This window comes from Scyliorhinus canicula, chromosome 10 (genome assembly GCF_902713615.1).
Source record: "Scyliorhinus canicula chromosome 10, sScyCan1.1, whole genome shotgun sequence".
Classification (NCBI taxonomy): Eukaryota; Metazoa; Chordata; class Chondrichthyes; order Carcharhiniformes; family Scyliorhinidae; genus Scyliorhinus; species Scyliorhinus canicula.
In genome coordinates, this window is record NC_052155.1 from 139,499,398 (window position 1) to 139,514,342 (window position 14,945).

The 14,945-nt window shown below is 47.4% G+C and overlaps 1 protein-coding gene across 4 annotated transcripts in view; it reads right to left on the reverse strand.

The window, feature by feature from the left end:
• Nucleotides 1-14,945, reverse strand: part of enpp2 (ectonucleotide pyrophosphatase/phosphodiesterase 2) — a 171,509-nt gene that overhangs the window by 75,933 nt on the left and 80,631 nt on the right. For all 4 annotated transcript variants that reach the window (XM_038809792.1, XM_038809790.1, XM_038809789.1 and 1 more), the window contains 3 exons: nt 9,365-9,473; nt 4,512-4,637; nt 921-952 (listed from right to left, as the gene is read on the reverse strand). In XM_038809792.1, the coding sequence (XP_038665720.1) occupies nt 921-952; nt 4,512-4,637; nt 9,365-9,473 (267 nt within the window). The remainder of the gene's footprint in view (nt 1-920; nt 953-4,511; nt 4,638-9,364; nt 9,474-14,945) is intronic.

Sequence of the window (14,945 nt, forward strand, 5' to 3'; positions counted from 1 at the left end):
ATGCACCATCAATTGGACTCGAGTCGAGAAGCAGTTCCAAACAACAGGCTTTAATACACTAGATGTGTGCCCAGCAGTAGACGTACAGAGAAAGGCCGACTGCCAGCCGGTACGGGTTCTTATACCCCGCCTCATAGGCGGAGCTACCAACCTCTCAGCCAATCGGCGGGTAGCCACATGACTAACCTCAGCCAATTGGCAGAGAGGCACATGACTTGCCTGGGTCAATGGGCAGCGAGTCTTCTGCACCAATGGCAGCATGGTTCTAAGGTACCGTAATCTCCCTAGTCATACTACCACATTTTTAAAAACTAATCACAATCTGCTATATCGCCGTCCTTGAGAGCTAACTTCATCTTCCAAAAAATCCAGGAAATTCTAATTTGGATCTAAATCAGCAGGCGGCACAGTGGTGCAGTGGTTAGCATTGCTGCCTCACGCCGCTGAGGACCCGGGTTCGATCCTGGCCCTGGGTCACTGTCTGTATGAAGTTTGCACATTCCCCCCATGTCTGCGTGGGTCTCACCCCCACAACACAAAAGGATATGCCGGGTAGGTGAATCTGCCACACTAAATTGCCCCTTAATTGGGAAGAAAAGAATTGGACACTCTAATTTTTTTTAAAGGATCTAAATCAGCATTATTATTCAAAGTACAGTAGCCAGAATTCTTCGGATACTCCCGCGAACGAATCTTCCGGTACGACCAGTGGCAACCACTTGCCGCAGGCTGCTCGGCAGCAGAGGATGTGAACAATGAGCAAACCTGTGACAGCAGCACGACCGGATAATCCCATCACTGGCCAGTGTCAATCTGCCTCCTCTGCCACAAAACATGGGGAGGGGGGAAATTCTGATATCTTCTCATTTCCGACCTTGCTTCCAATATTGACTTTCAACAATATATTGTTTTATACTCACTGTAAGGTTGGCCACCAGTGCTTTGGGATCATCTGTAAAGAAAGGTCATTGCATGTTTTAAAAGGGCTGTAAAATGAAGAGATGCTGATGAGTTACCGAGAAACACAAGTTTACCCAAGCTTAATTATATTAACAACTGATTACAAACCAATATATCCTACTCCAATTAGACTATACTAAACAGCACAGTATTTAAACAATGCTTACAGCAAGTTACAAGAGTATGGGGGGTGATTTTCCGACCCCTCCCACCCAAGCGGTGTATTTTCCAGCACGGAGATGGCCGGCCCACCACTGACCGAATCACCTGGTCCCACCAAAGTCTACAGGGTTATGCATATCCCGCACCCTCTACCATCGGGGAATGCACCGCGGGTTCGGGGAGGGGGGGGGGGGTCACCATTGGTCCTGCCGGAAGAACAGTTGGAAAACATCACCTACATCTTAATTCTAATGCAAGGAGTGTTTGTAGGAATCCAAGCATAGGGATCAGCACACGTTACTGGCTTTTCTGCCCATTACTTTTACTGTACGGCAGACCCATTTACCTCGTGTCCAACCTTTTGATATCGGCTCTAGCTGCGCCATGCTTTGTGATGGGAGCTGGGATTCATCAAAACTACACTCGTATTAACTGCTAAATGGTGGTTAGTTAGAATATTGCCCTGGGGCGCACAACCGGATGTAGGGAGCACTGCTGTGCTCTCCAACATTCAGCAACATTTCTACCAATGGAAAAGAGCGGATATGGTCTTTCACATCATTGGAACCGGAATTGCCACTCCATACATCCTAAGATTAGAAATGACCATCACCAGTTATAATGGAGTCCTTGTGCAAGACAAATGGGGCAGGATAACGTTGTTCAAGTTGGTAAAGCAGTAGGCCATCCTGAACAATTAGTAACTTTGTGCTTCATTTTTTGAGTTTCTGCTCATGGAGACTGAGGCTGAGAAACTAAGGATTTCCAACATATCCCCACTGCTACGTAGATGTGCTGAAGTTAAGTACATTCACAAATATATTTGGGTTGAAGTTTAATTTAGTCGAATATGTGGAATGTGTGCATCCCAAGTTCAGTGTTTATTGTCTTTTGCCTTTTGAGCTACTAGATCTGATCTGAATCTATCACACCATGCACGACAATATAGTGCCACACAACACGGTGGAGGGCATCCTCAGTGCGAAGACAGGCCTTCCAACTCCACAAAGACTGTGCCGTGTTGCAGAGTCAGGGGCAGGGAGTGGAGTTAATGCTCCCTAACCCTACTGGACAACGAATGTGTAGCAGGTGAGGTGATGGGGGGGAAAGAGTGGATCAGGCTGGAGGAGCAGTCCTATAAGGGCTCTAGTATGAAGGCCCTGATGATGACCCCGTTGCTTCTGGCTCCGAGGAAGAAAGGGGCGGGGGGGTGTCCGGTGTGGAGTCGACTATTGAGATCTGGAATCAGTTGAGGAGGCACTTTAAACTGGACCACATTTCGGTGGTGACGCCACTGTGTGGGAATAATATGTTTGAGGTTGGAGCGGGTCAGGAGTTCTCGGGGTGGAAGTTTGCAGAGTTGGAGAATCTGCGGGAGAGGTTTGAAGTACCAAGCGGGAGTGAGTTCAGGTACTGGCAGGTGCGGGAGTGTGCGAAAGCAACCTCCTTCGTTCCCCCAATTACTGGAGTACACGCTACTGGAGAAAACATTGCTCCCAGATCAGATGGGGAAGGGCAGGATTGGGGATATATATGGGTGGTTGGGAGAGCAGTAAAAGGCATTAGTGAAAAGGATCAAGTGGAAGTTGGGGATGGAGATAGGATTGGGACTCTGGTGTGAGGTGGTGCGATGAGTGAACTCAATCTCCTCCTGTGCAAGAATGAGTTTGATACAATTTAAAGTGGTCCATATGATTTGGGCTCGGATGAGTGATTTTTTTCCAGGGGTAACAGATGTGAGAAGTGTGGGCAGGGGCCAACGAATCATGCCCACATGCTCTGGGGATTTGAGGGGTTGGAGAGCTCTAGGAGGCAGTGTTCGGGACCCTATCAAGGGTAGTAGGGGTTGAGGTGATGCTGAAACCTATGGCAGCTACCTTTGAGGTGTCAGAGGTGCAGGATCTGCTGGAGGGGAAGGGGGCCAATGTCATGGCCTACGCCTCTCTGGTGACAGATTCTTTTGAATTGGAGGTTGGTTACGCCACCAGAATCTCGGCTTCGCTGGGGATTTCTACGAGTTTCTCCGGTTGGAGAAGATGAAATTTGCCTTAAGGGGGTGAGAACAGGGCTTTGAGGTATGGTGGAGGCCGTTCATGGCAATATTTCTTCATTGCGGGGTGATGGGAGAAAAATATACAAACTTTATACTTAGCTTTGACTGGATGGAGAATTGGTGTCATTGCTTGTGTTTGGAATAAAATATTGTTTTTTTTAAAAAGTGCTGCGCAGTGGTCACTCCTTATCAATACTCTCGTGGAAAGATGCATCTGTGACAGATAAATTGGTGTGGACAGGATTATTTAGGTTTTTACCCTCTTGTTGGTGTTCTGATCACTGTCGCAGGCCCCATGCGGTAAATATGGCCCACAGAATTTGGCCTGCTCAGCCCATAGTGGTGTTACTGATACATTCTTGGAAATTAAAGATAAATGTGAACAAAGAAATCAGGGGCTGGATTCTCTGCATCCCGATGCCAAAATTGCGGCCGGTGCCGGGGCGGAGAATCCATTTCCCCGCACGGAATCAGGACCACCACCGGTTCACCGATTCTGCAGGCCCCGAAAAGCGGCGGATCTAATGTGGTCCAGTCAGTTGGGAAACTAGCGTGGCAGCTGCAGACTCTGTCACAATATCCACTCATGTATATAATGAGATGCAGACAGGCAGTGATTGACACACAGGATGACCAATGAACACACAACAACCAATCACCAGACAGGACACCACCACTATAAAGCCCACAGGGCATTAAGACTCTCCCTCTCTCAGGACCCAGCTACTGAGACAGTCAGAGTGCACAAGCTAGTGAGCACTATCACCATGCGGTAGCTAGTAAGTCTGGTCAAGCCAGTAAGAGGTCATCAGTTGGATTAGTAGAGTGTCAACCCACAGCTGAACATGTACAGCAGTCCATAGTTAAATAAACAGTGTTGGATCATCTCCTGTGTCAGACGTCTGTTTCTAGTTTCACTGCATCCAGTTGCAGTCAACGTCGAACCAACTTGACTAACACATCAGACTCAACTCAGTCCGCGGCATCGGAGGGCAGGGGGGACCTTATACGTGGCCGGGAAATGTTTGTGAAGGCGGTCAGGGTCGGGCATGCGGCCGATAGGGGGGTTTATTTTCGAGGTCAGCTCCACAGTCCGGGTCCGCCATAGAGCACGGCACAGCCGCTGGAGATCGCCGCCATGCGCATGCACGGCCTCCGACCCGGAAGTGTGGGGACCGTATCTGCAACAATAGTTGCTATATCTACACCGGGTCCCTGCTAGCCCCCTGCAGGGCGAGGAATATGTGGCCCTTTAGTCCACAGTGATGATGCCGGCGTAGGGACATAGTTCCAATAACGGAGAATCCAGCCCCATATCTATCTACAATCTACTTACATCTGGCATTGTTGCTGTATCTGGAGCGAATACGTCCCAGTGACCCAGGGAACACAATGATGTCATCAACTGTAGAGAGGTAGTTACTCAAAAACTCAGTTTTTTCACAGCTTGCATCTTCCATTCCTTTAAGACAAATGAAAAGTACCAGTAATTCTATATTTAAGATTAATACGCAATTGTATATTGGGTTCAGTCAGTTTGAGCTGTGTGTTCAAGCAATACTTCACCAACAGATATATATTCCAGCTGTCTGCTGAGGGTGTACCGAAGTTGTACACCTTACACATCAGAGGACTGGAAAAGGTGGTTGTCTCTGACAGTGTGAAGGAGGACACTGGATGTCCTTTCTGACCAGAATCGTGCAGGTTTAGAAGCAGGATGCTGCCTCAGTTCTGCTGCTCGGGTTGTTTGGATTGCCTCCCCTTTTACCATGAGCAATGGGGGGAGGGAAGATCAGGTCAGTCTCCAAGACAGAGGCAGGGTGCCAAGTATGCAACGTGTGCAAATTTATTCTTTGGTAAAAGTGGCACGAAATACCTCGGGTGAAATTCAATAACAAAAAAAATCCAACTAGAGACTCATTCTACATGACGATTTCAAATAGAGAACACAAAGGCTACTGAAAATAATGTTTTGACATTCTTTTTATAAAGGTTTTGGAACTGACTTTACATTCAAATTTTCTCTTTCTTTGCATAAATCTCCTTGTTAACTTATACTTTATTTATTGTGCAGATGTATTGGGATAAGTAACCTAAACAGATAAATTGGAAAATAGAGCATTTATAATCGACTCCTATCAACATCAGTGACATTTATTCCATGGCTATTCAATCATGCAAGGTTCATTGGGCAGCACGGTAGCATGGTGGTTAGCATAAATGCTTCACAGCTCCAGGGTCCCAGGTTCGGTTCCCGGCTGCGTCACTGTCTGTGCGGAGTCTGCGCGTCCTCCCCGTGTGTGCGTGGGTTTCCTCCGGGTGCTCCGGTTTCTTCCCACAGTCCAAAGATGTGCGGGTTAGGTGGATTGGCCACGCTAAATTGCCCATAGTGTCCTAGGAAGTAAGGTTAAGGGGGGGGGGGTTGTTGGGTTACGGGTATAGGGTGGCTACGTGGGTATGAGTAGGGTGATCATTGCTCGGCACAACATCGAGGGCCGAAGGGCCTGTTCTGTGCTGTACTGTTCTATGTCTATGTCATAGAATATAGAACATAGAAGATACAGTGAAGAAGGAGGCCATTCGGCCTGTTGAGTCTACACTGACCCACTCAAGCCCTCACTTCCACCCTATCCCCGTAACCCAATAACCCCATCTAACCTTATTGGTCACTAAGGCAATTTATCATGGCCAATCCACCTAACCTGCACGTCTTTGGACTGTGGGAGGAAACCGGAGCACCCGGAGGAAACCCACACAGACACGGGGAGAACGTGCAGACTCCGCACAGACAGTGACCCAGCAGGGAATCGAACCTGGGATCCTGACGCTGTGATGCCACAGTACTATCCACTTGTGCTGCCCATATTTAAATATTTCATATTTAACTCAAGATGATTGTGAAGGGTTTGTTCAGGGTTTCAGTTCTGTCACTCTCTTCAATCCTCATACCTGAATTATGAATGGCTGCTCATAGTTGGTTAATCTTCATTTCTTTCCTAATTGCCTTTTCTTCTTGTGTGTTTGTTGAGAATTATAAATTTGGAGTCTTCTAGATTTCATTGGGTTTTCCACCCTTGATTCAGAAGATTTGGATGGGATTGAGAGTTTCGCCCTGTGTATTTATGCTGGAAAATGGGATTGTTGAGGAATTACATAGGATTATATTGTCCATTTTCGGAGTTAAGTGCACTGCAAGCACCAAGTGCATTCCAATCACTCAAGCGTGTGATTGCATTGCACTTACCTCTCTTTGGCGTGATCAATGTTTGTAGACATTGGGGTTTCACTACTTAGGCCACTGAACTGTGAAGGGGAATGAATGAATCAAGCTGCAGATGGTTTGTAGAAGCTGTCAATCACAGAAAGCTATGAATGCCCTGAGACAACTAGATGTCGGTCACAACTGCTCTCCTTCCAGGAATGGACACATGGAGTGCAAGGTAAGTATTACAGCAATAATGCTTCCCACTGCCCCTATCTGGACTGCTCTCTTCCAGGAAGAGTCCCTTTTCTGGGGGGGAGGGGGGCTGTTTGGAGGGTGGTCTGTGTGTAGGGGGGTCTGTGGAAGGGGTCCTTTTAGGGAGGGATCCCTGTGGAGGGCCCATATTACAAGGGTCCCTGTGGGGTGGTCCCCATTTGCAGAGGTCCTTGGAGGGCGTTGGGTCTAGTCAACCCCGTACTTGGAGGTGGGGGGGGGGGGCACCTAGGAAATGTGGAGGTGGAGGCTGTTGTGCGTTGGGGGGAAGGGCATTGTTGATTTGCGGTCGGGGTGGGGTGGCTAACCCCAGGACCTCACTATCAGGTGCCCGCTCAAAATGACAGCCTGATAGCGGAATTCCCTGGGGAATCCCTCGTATTCCATACCATGCATAAATTTGCATTGCAAGGAATATGGAATTGCTTGCTGATTTACGCTCCCAGACGGATTGCAGACCACTTGTGTGCGTGGGTTTCCTCCGGGTGCTCCGGTTTCCTCCCACAGTCCAAAGATGTGCAGGTTAGGTAGATTGGCCATGATAAATTGCCCTTAGTGACCAAAATTGCCCTTAGTGTTGGGTGGGGTTACTGGGTTATGGGGATAGGGTGGAGGTGTTGACCTTCGGTAGGGTGCTCTTTGGTGGAGACTCGATGGGCCAAATGGCCTCCTTCTGCACTGTAAATTCTATGATAATCTCCAGCAGGAGAGCATAGTTTCCTGAATGGAGATTCCAGACCAATGTTTCTCTGCATCAATACAGGAGGTTTTCTTGCATTTGAAAAGTTTTCATTGTGCGTATACATATTCTATATCCTGTGACTGTACTCTGTTCTGTTCCTTAAATCATGTGATCTTTGTTTCTCACTTCTGCCAGAGCCCTTTTGGTTCTTTTTTATTAATTTAAAAAAAAATTAGAGTACCCAATTCATTTTTTCCAATTAAGGGGCAATTTAGCTTGGCCAATCGACCTACCCAGCACATCTTTGGGTTGTGGGGGCGAGACCCACGCAAACATGGGGAGAATGTGCAAACTCCACACGGACAGTGACCCAGAGCTGGGATTGAACCTGGGACCTTGGTGCCGTGAGGCAGCAGGGCTAATCCACTGCGACACCGTGCTGCCCGCCCTTTTGGTTTTGACGTGATGCTGACACTCCTTCAGTGATGTTGATGTACACAGTCCTGTGAATCTTACTTAGCTCACGTACTTGATGGACCATTGACCCTGACCAAAATAAAAAATTGCGGCAAAGATCCATAACAGTGTTAACAAGAACTTGGACTGAGCCATCACTTCATTGAGATTGACATAATGCTCTGGATGCTGGAACTCTGATTTGAAAAAGCTGGACATACACAACAAATCCAGCAACATCTGGAGAGAGAGAAGCAGAGTTCACATTGACATCATAGACCTGAAAAGTTATTTCTCTTACCTTCTCCACAGATGCTGTTACATCTGACTCTATTCTGCATGACCCTTGGAAAGAGCACCCTACTTAAGCCCACCCTATCCCAGTAAACTAGTAACCCACCTAATCTTTTGGACATTAAGGGGCAATTTAGCCTGGCCAATCCACTTAACCTGCTCATTTTTGGACTGCACGAGCCCAGAGGAAACCCACGTAGACACGGGGAGAAAGTGCAGACTCCACACAGACAGTCATCCAAGGCCAGAGCGGTGAGGCAGCAGTGCTAACCACTGTGCCACCCAAGGGTGATTATGGGCTTCCTGCTCCTCAGTGTGAATTCCTAGGGGGGGTGACCTTGCCTCCACATGGCCAGCTCGCCCCTCTTGAGTTTTTCGGGCAACATCCATGTAATCATTCCGAGGTGAAGCTTTGTCAATCTCCAGGATGATATTTCCGTCGATGAAGCTGCCCGCCTCTGCACACTGGCAGTGCCAAGCAGAAGCTGTGAGCCCTGCTGGTGGCTGCAGGTAGACCAAGGAGGTGGTGTTCACTGATGCAGCCGGTCTTGTTGGTACGTCTGACTGGGAACAGGCTGGCAGGCACCAAAGGGGATGGGGAGGTGGAGGCCATGTAGAACAGGGCAGCGAAGGAGAGGGGACATGGGGAGGCAAAATGGAGAACGAGGTTACTATTGACCCAGGAGGTCTGGAATGGAGAGCCCCTCCCCAACCCCTCCCTCGAGCTTTCACTGACCACCAGCACATAAGGTTACACCTGCTGGGCTACATGATGGCTGTAGGCCTCTCCTGCAGCCCCCTGTTTGTAGCAATAGTGGGTTGAGGCCATTAATTGGACATTAACTGCCTACTTAAAGACCACAGTTAGGCCAAAGTCATCCAGTAAATCATGGGGGGGGGGTCAGGGGTAGTTGGACCAGCGTTGTTCATACCAATGGGCACATCACTGCAAGGTACATCCGCCCTGCTCTCCTGCCTGTGAATGGGCTGGAACACCCAGCCCATGGATACAATTGTGCTCGCTGAAACTGACTGACAAATGTTGTAAGTTAAATAATTAATTTGCTGCTTGTAAATTGTTTAAAGATCATTCTGTCGATCCCTCGTAGCTGATTCCTCATTTTTATTTTAAACAGTAAATGAAATTGCAATCTCAGGAAGCCTACATTACAGCAATGCCATTAGTCATCCCTTAATGGTGACAAAATAAATCAGCAATTCTGTGACTTTGAGAAAAATAAGAACTTCAGCATCCAAAAATTCAGCTGATCTGACATCTTACCATGGTCTCCCAGAAAGATGATATTGACACAACGGTGCAGCTTCATCTGTTTGAGTCCGTTCATCATCTGCCCGACAATTCTGTCTGTTGTTCGAAGAGCATCAGTCACCTAAACATTTAAGCAGAAGAAAATCTTGTAAAGTAAATATTATCTTTTCTTTTACTCAATTTGCAAGGCCAGGCCATAAGCCTATTCACTGCTTAATTTTATTTTATTTAATTTAATCGCCATATAACCTTCAGTGATGTTTAATTGATTCTTCTTGCCTTTCAGCGTGCTAAATGTGCAAAGGATAAACCAACATTGTGGTACAAATTCATCTTTTCTTTGTCTCTGTGTTTCTGCACAAAGTACACTGATCTGGTTTTTTAAAAAGGAGGAATTGGATAAAAGCCCACTGCAAAATAACTTCAATTATTGTGCCGGGAGATTTTAAAGGAGTTATTAACATTAATTTTCGAATGTTATTGGAACAATCATTAATACTGCATTCATCACTAATACATTAAAAAAGAACTAATATTTTAAAATAAGATGCACAGTTGCTTTGAAGGCAGTCTTGTTGCACACTGGGTAGCCGGTCTGCCCTCGTGCCAGAAGCTCCAGGTTCAAATCCCACTCCGGACTTGATGACCAAGGAATGAGAGTTGATAATGCGGCCAAACAGGTAGACTATCAACTTATAAATCCTTCCAACACACACCAGTGGCAGGCACTAAGAGTGGGAGGGGTTCCTGGTCAACTATGTGATAGAGCAAAATTTATGTTTCCACCATCACTATCTATTGCTCCAGGCGACAGCATACATGTAAGAGTGTGTGTTACCACAGCAACTCGGAATCCTGAGGAGTGGTGCAGTGGGTAACAATCTCCTGGGTGTCCACATCCCGCTACAGAGACACCTGCAGCAAGATAGGAAGGTGACAACTGACAGATAGTCAGTGATGACCGTGACCTCAGGTGGCTGATTGTTTGGAAGTATATTGGAAGAAGCAAACAGAAATGAAATGCTCAGCTGGCCGAGAAGGAGGCCCAGAGAAAACAGAGGCCAGCAAAAGCTGCGCCTTCTCAGCCTCCTGTCTTCATGCCAGGTCAGGGTGATGATCCTGAGCCACACCAGCTGATGTTAACGCCAAGGCACAAGCTATTGCCTCATGAGGTGGAAGGCAGCCAAAGGCTCCCACCACAGGAAACCACACCAGCAGAACTAAATCATAAAAACATATTCATATATATCGTAGCTGCACTGAATTCAACCACAACTTTGAAAGCTGTAAAATTTGAATTTTCAGCCGAGTAACTAATTATTAATATTAAATGTCATTATTCAAGAAAATGTTTTTACATCATGAACAATAACTCTCTCAATGAGGCTTTAAAATTATCTGCTCAGATGATTGGGGTGAAAGTTAAAACCGAGATCGCTCAAACAACAGGATTACCAACTCTGGTTGAACATATTCCTGGAGATTCAACCACATGACCTCCTGTCTCCAATTGTGAAGTAAAACAACAATATCCACTTCATCCAATATTTTTATCATGAATAAAGTATTCAAAGTGATTGAAGCTATTTCATTATTGCCGCTGTCATTTTTCTGCTGAGATGGGTGTAGCAGTGTTCTGGAGATTTATCTTCAATTCCTGGACACTACAAGGCAATTCTTAAGAGTGGGCAACCTGAGTGTTCATTAAAACAGCCAGTTATTGTCCCAGTGCTGTGGGCAACATTCTTTCCTCATTTAATACCATAAGTGGGAACACCACTATTAGATCAGCAAGTTTATATTTTATAGGCTGGTTCTTGGATAACTTCCTCTTCTGAATCAGGTCAACCGAACTGCATTGTGACACAGTCTCATCCATCACTGTATATAAAACAGCAGTTTATGAACAGCAATTCATTTACCTTCATTTAAGCGACAAAAATTAACGCTAGTAGCATCAATGACTTGATTACTTGAAAACACAAAATAAAAAACTGGAGGTGAAAAACTGGAATTGATCTTCGCTGGTGGGGAAAGCAAGTGCTGGATTCTCCACCACTCACGGCTGATAGCGGAGTTCCTGATGTGGTGGGCAATCCTGTGTCATCAGAAAAACCTGATCGGTTACAAAACTCTGGTCCTCCATTGGTGGCAATATCGAGGTTCGTGCCCTGCTCCAGCAAGGGGATTCAAATGGTCAAAACAATCTATTTGAATCCTATTAACCATCTGGTCACCGGATTCTCCAAGCCTGCATGATTCTCCTGGTCCTCTTGGCCGGGATTCACGTGGGCGAGAATAGGTGCAGGTATTTCCCACTGTGGCACTGGCATGGTGGATCTCATGGTGGGCCAAGGGGGTAACTCTGTCAGGGAGTTTCCCCCCAAAGTGCATCGGAGAGCCCCCCCTCCCTACATGGCAAATCCTGCCCACCCCACCCCCACCAGACCCTCCCCCCCATCAGGAAGCCACCCACCAGAGGCCCCCCCATGAGAGAGATCCCAACCAGAATTCCCCCCCCCCCTCATTACGAGACTCCTGCCTGGAAACTAGAGAGCAGTCCAGAGACAGTGAAAAGCACCACTTTAAAACTCACCTGTCTTTGGGTTTATGTGAGAGTTTGGAAGGGGTCATTCATAATTACATAGATCATAATAAAATTGGTGAGGTCTCCGCCGGGATGTTGTGGAAGGCACTGAGGCTATGGTTAGGGGAGAACTTATTTCGATCGGGGCATAGGCTAAGGGTGGAGCGAGAAGAGCAATCGAGATTGTTGGAGGCGATCTTAGCAGTTGATCGCAGATTCCTGGAATCACAGGATGAAGCACGGTTGAGGGAACGTCAGAGGCTCCAGACAGAGTTTCATTCAGCCACCTCAGAGGAGGCAGTGAGACAGCTGTGCAGAGCCAGAGGGTTCTTGTATGAACATGGGGAGAAGTCTGGTAGGATGCTCGCCCATCAACTAAGGAAGCAGACAGGGTCATAGGTAGACTGAGGAGCGAGGGGGGACTGGTGGCCATGGACCCAGCAGGGATTAATAAATTATTTGCGTCCTTCTATCGAAGGCTATATCAATCAGAACTATCACTGGGGAACAAACTGAGACGTAGATTTCTAGATGGCTTGGAGTTTATGATGGTGGGTCAGGCTCGGATGCAAGGATTGGGGGTTCCGCTAGGTCTGCGGGAGCTGCTGGGATGTGTGAATTCAATGCAGTCAGGGACGGGCCCAGGACTGGACGGATTCCCAGCCGAATTTTATAAACGTTTTCATACGCTGCTGGGTCCGTTAATGGTACGCATGTGCAATGAGGTGCTGGAGAGGGGCTCACTCCGCCCGACACAGTCACTGGCTTCCATCTACCTTATCCAAAAAAGGACAAAGATCCTGAGCAATGCGGATCTTACCATCCAATTTCCCTCCTGAATGTAGATGCAAAGCTTCTGGCCAAGATTTTAGCCACTCGTATTGAGGGATGTGTACCGGAAGTGGTTGAACAGTATAAACTGGTTTTGTAAAAGGCAGTGTTGGCGACCAATGTTCGGAGGTTGCCTGACGCAATCATGATGCCCGCTGGAGGAAATGAGGTGGAGGTTGTGCTGTCAATGGATGTCGAGAAGGCATTCGACCGAGTGGAATGGACATACCCATTTGACGTTTTGGGGCAATTTGGGTTCGAACAGGGATTTGTGGACTGGGTTAAACTGTTACATATAGCCACGAAGGCAAGCATCTCCACAAACGGAGTTAGTTCTGAGTATTTTCCTCTGCAGCGTGGGACGAGGCAGGGGTGCCCACTCTCTCCTTTGCTATTTTCCCTTGAGATTGAGGTTTTGGCAATGGCTCTTCAGATGTCTGGCAAGTAGAGGGGTATTAAGCTGGGGGGGGGGGGGGGGGGGGGGGGGGGGAGGGGGGTAGGAGGACATCAGCTTCCTTTATATGCAGATGACCTCCCACCCTATGTTTACAACCTCTTGGAGTCTATTGATAAGATCCTGGGAATTTTGACTGAATTCATCTCCGTCTCCGCATACAAACTTAATATGGCAAAGAGTGAGATGTACTTGATTGGCTCCGGAGGGGCGTTTGAGTGGGCTCTCATTTAGCCTGGCTAGAGAGCTTTTGCTATTTGGGGACTCAGGTAGCGTGGGATCGGCCCCTACTTCACAAACGCAATCTGACATGTTTAGCAGGAGTGATGAAAGAGGAGTTTAAGAGGTGGAACAGTCTGCCTCTATCTTTGTCTGGATGAGTCAGACTATTAAGACGGTGCTCGTCCGAGGTTCCTTTTCAGAACCTCCCAATCGTTCTGCCAAAATCCTTTTTCAGAAAGATTAATAAACTTGTCCTGGGCTTTGTGTGGGAGGGGAGAGTTCCCCGTATTAAAAGAGTTTGTCTGGAGAGGAGTAGATGAGGGGATGGCCTGGCCCTTCCCAATTTTCAGTGTTACTACTGGGCTGCTAATATTGTTGTGGTCCGAATGTGTTTGTTGGAGCAGGGGTTGGTATGGTGCAGAGTGGAGGAGGCCTCGTGTAGAGGGACTTCCTTAAGGGGATTGATTTAGGCTCCCCTTCCTTTTTCGCCGGGTAGATAGTCATCAAACCCAGTGGTGGTTTCCATTTATGGGTTTGGAACCAGTGTCGGTTGCATTTTGGCTTGGCGGACATGTACAGGAAGGCTCTGATTAGTGGTAACCACAGATTCATCTCAGCGAGCTTAGATGCCAGGTTTAAGGAATGGGACCTCTTGGGGATCCGATGCTTTGAGGACCTGTTCTTGGATGGGAAGTTTGCGGACCCAACTGAGCTGATGAAGGCCTATCAAATGCCCAACAGTAATGAGTTTAGGTATCAACAGATAAGGGCCCTTTTGAGTAAAGAGTTGAGTTCATTCCCAGTGTTGCCACCCTTGGGTCTACTGGACAGGCTCCTCTCAGATGTTGAGATTGGAGGGGGTAAGATCTCCAAAGTGTATGCTGTGTTGGCCTAAGGAGGAAGTCTCAATAGTGACGGTGCGGCAGAAATGGGAGGAGGATTTGGGAGGTATGGTGCGAGGCTGGATTTGGGAGGAAGCATTGCGTAGGGTTAATGCATCCTCGTCGTGTGCTAGGCTCAGTTTTATACAGCTTAAGGTTGTGCACAGAGCATATATGACACTGGCTATGCTGAGCGTTTCTTCCCGGAAGTGGCTGATTAATGTACACGATGTGCCGGATCCCCTGCGAACCACGTCCACATTTTCTGGTCCTGTCCAAAATTAGTGGGGTTTTGGAAGGGTGTTACGGATGTATTGTCTCAGGTGGTGGGGGTGGTGGCCAAGCCTTCTCTATGCGTAGCTATCCTTGGTGTGTCTGAGGATCCTGGTGTCATGGTGGGGAAGGGGGCCGATGTCATGGCTTTAGCCTCCCTTATAGCTCGAAGGAGAATTTTGCTTAATTGAACACTGGGTCATGGCTTTCTTCATTTGGAGAGAATCAACTTTGCCATTAGAAGTTCGGATGAAGGGTTCTCCATAAGGTGGAAGTTGTTCATCAACTTGTTCAAGAACTACTGGACCATCAGCTGGGCGGGGGGGGTGGTGTAGTAATTTTTGA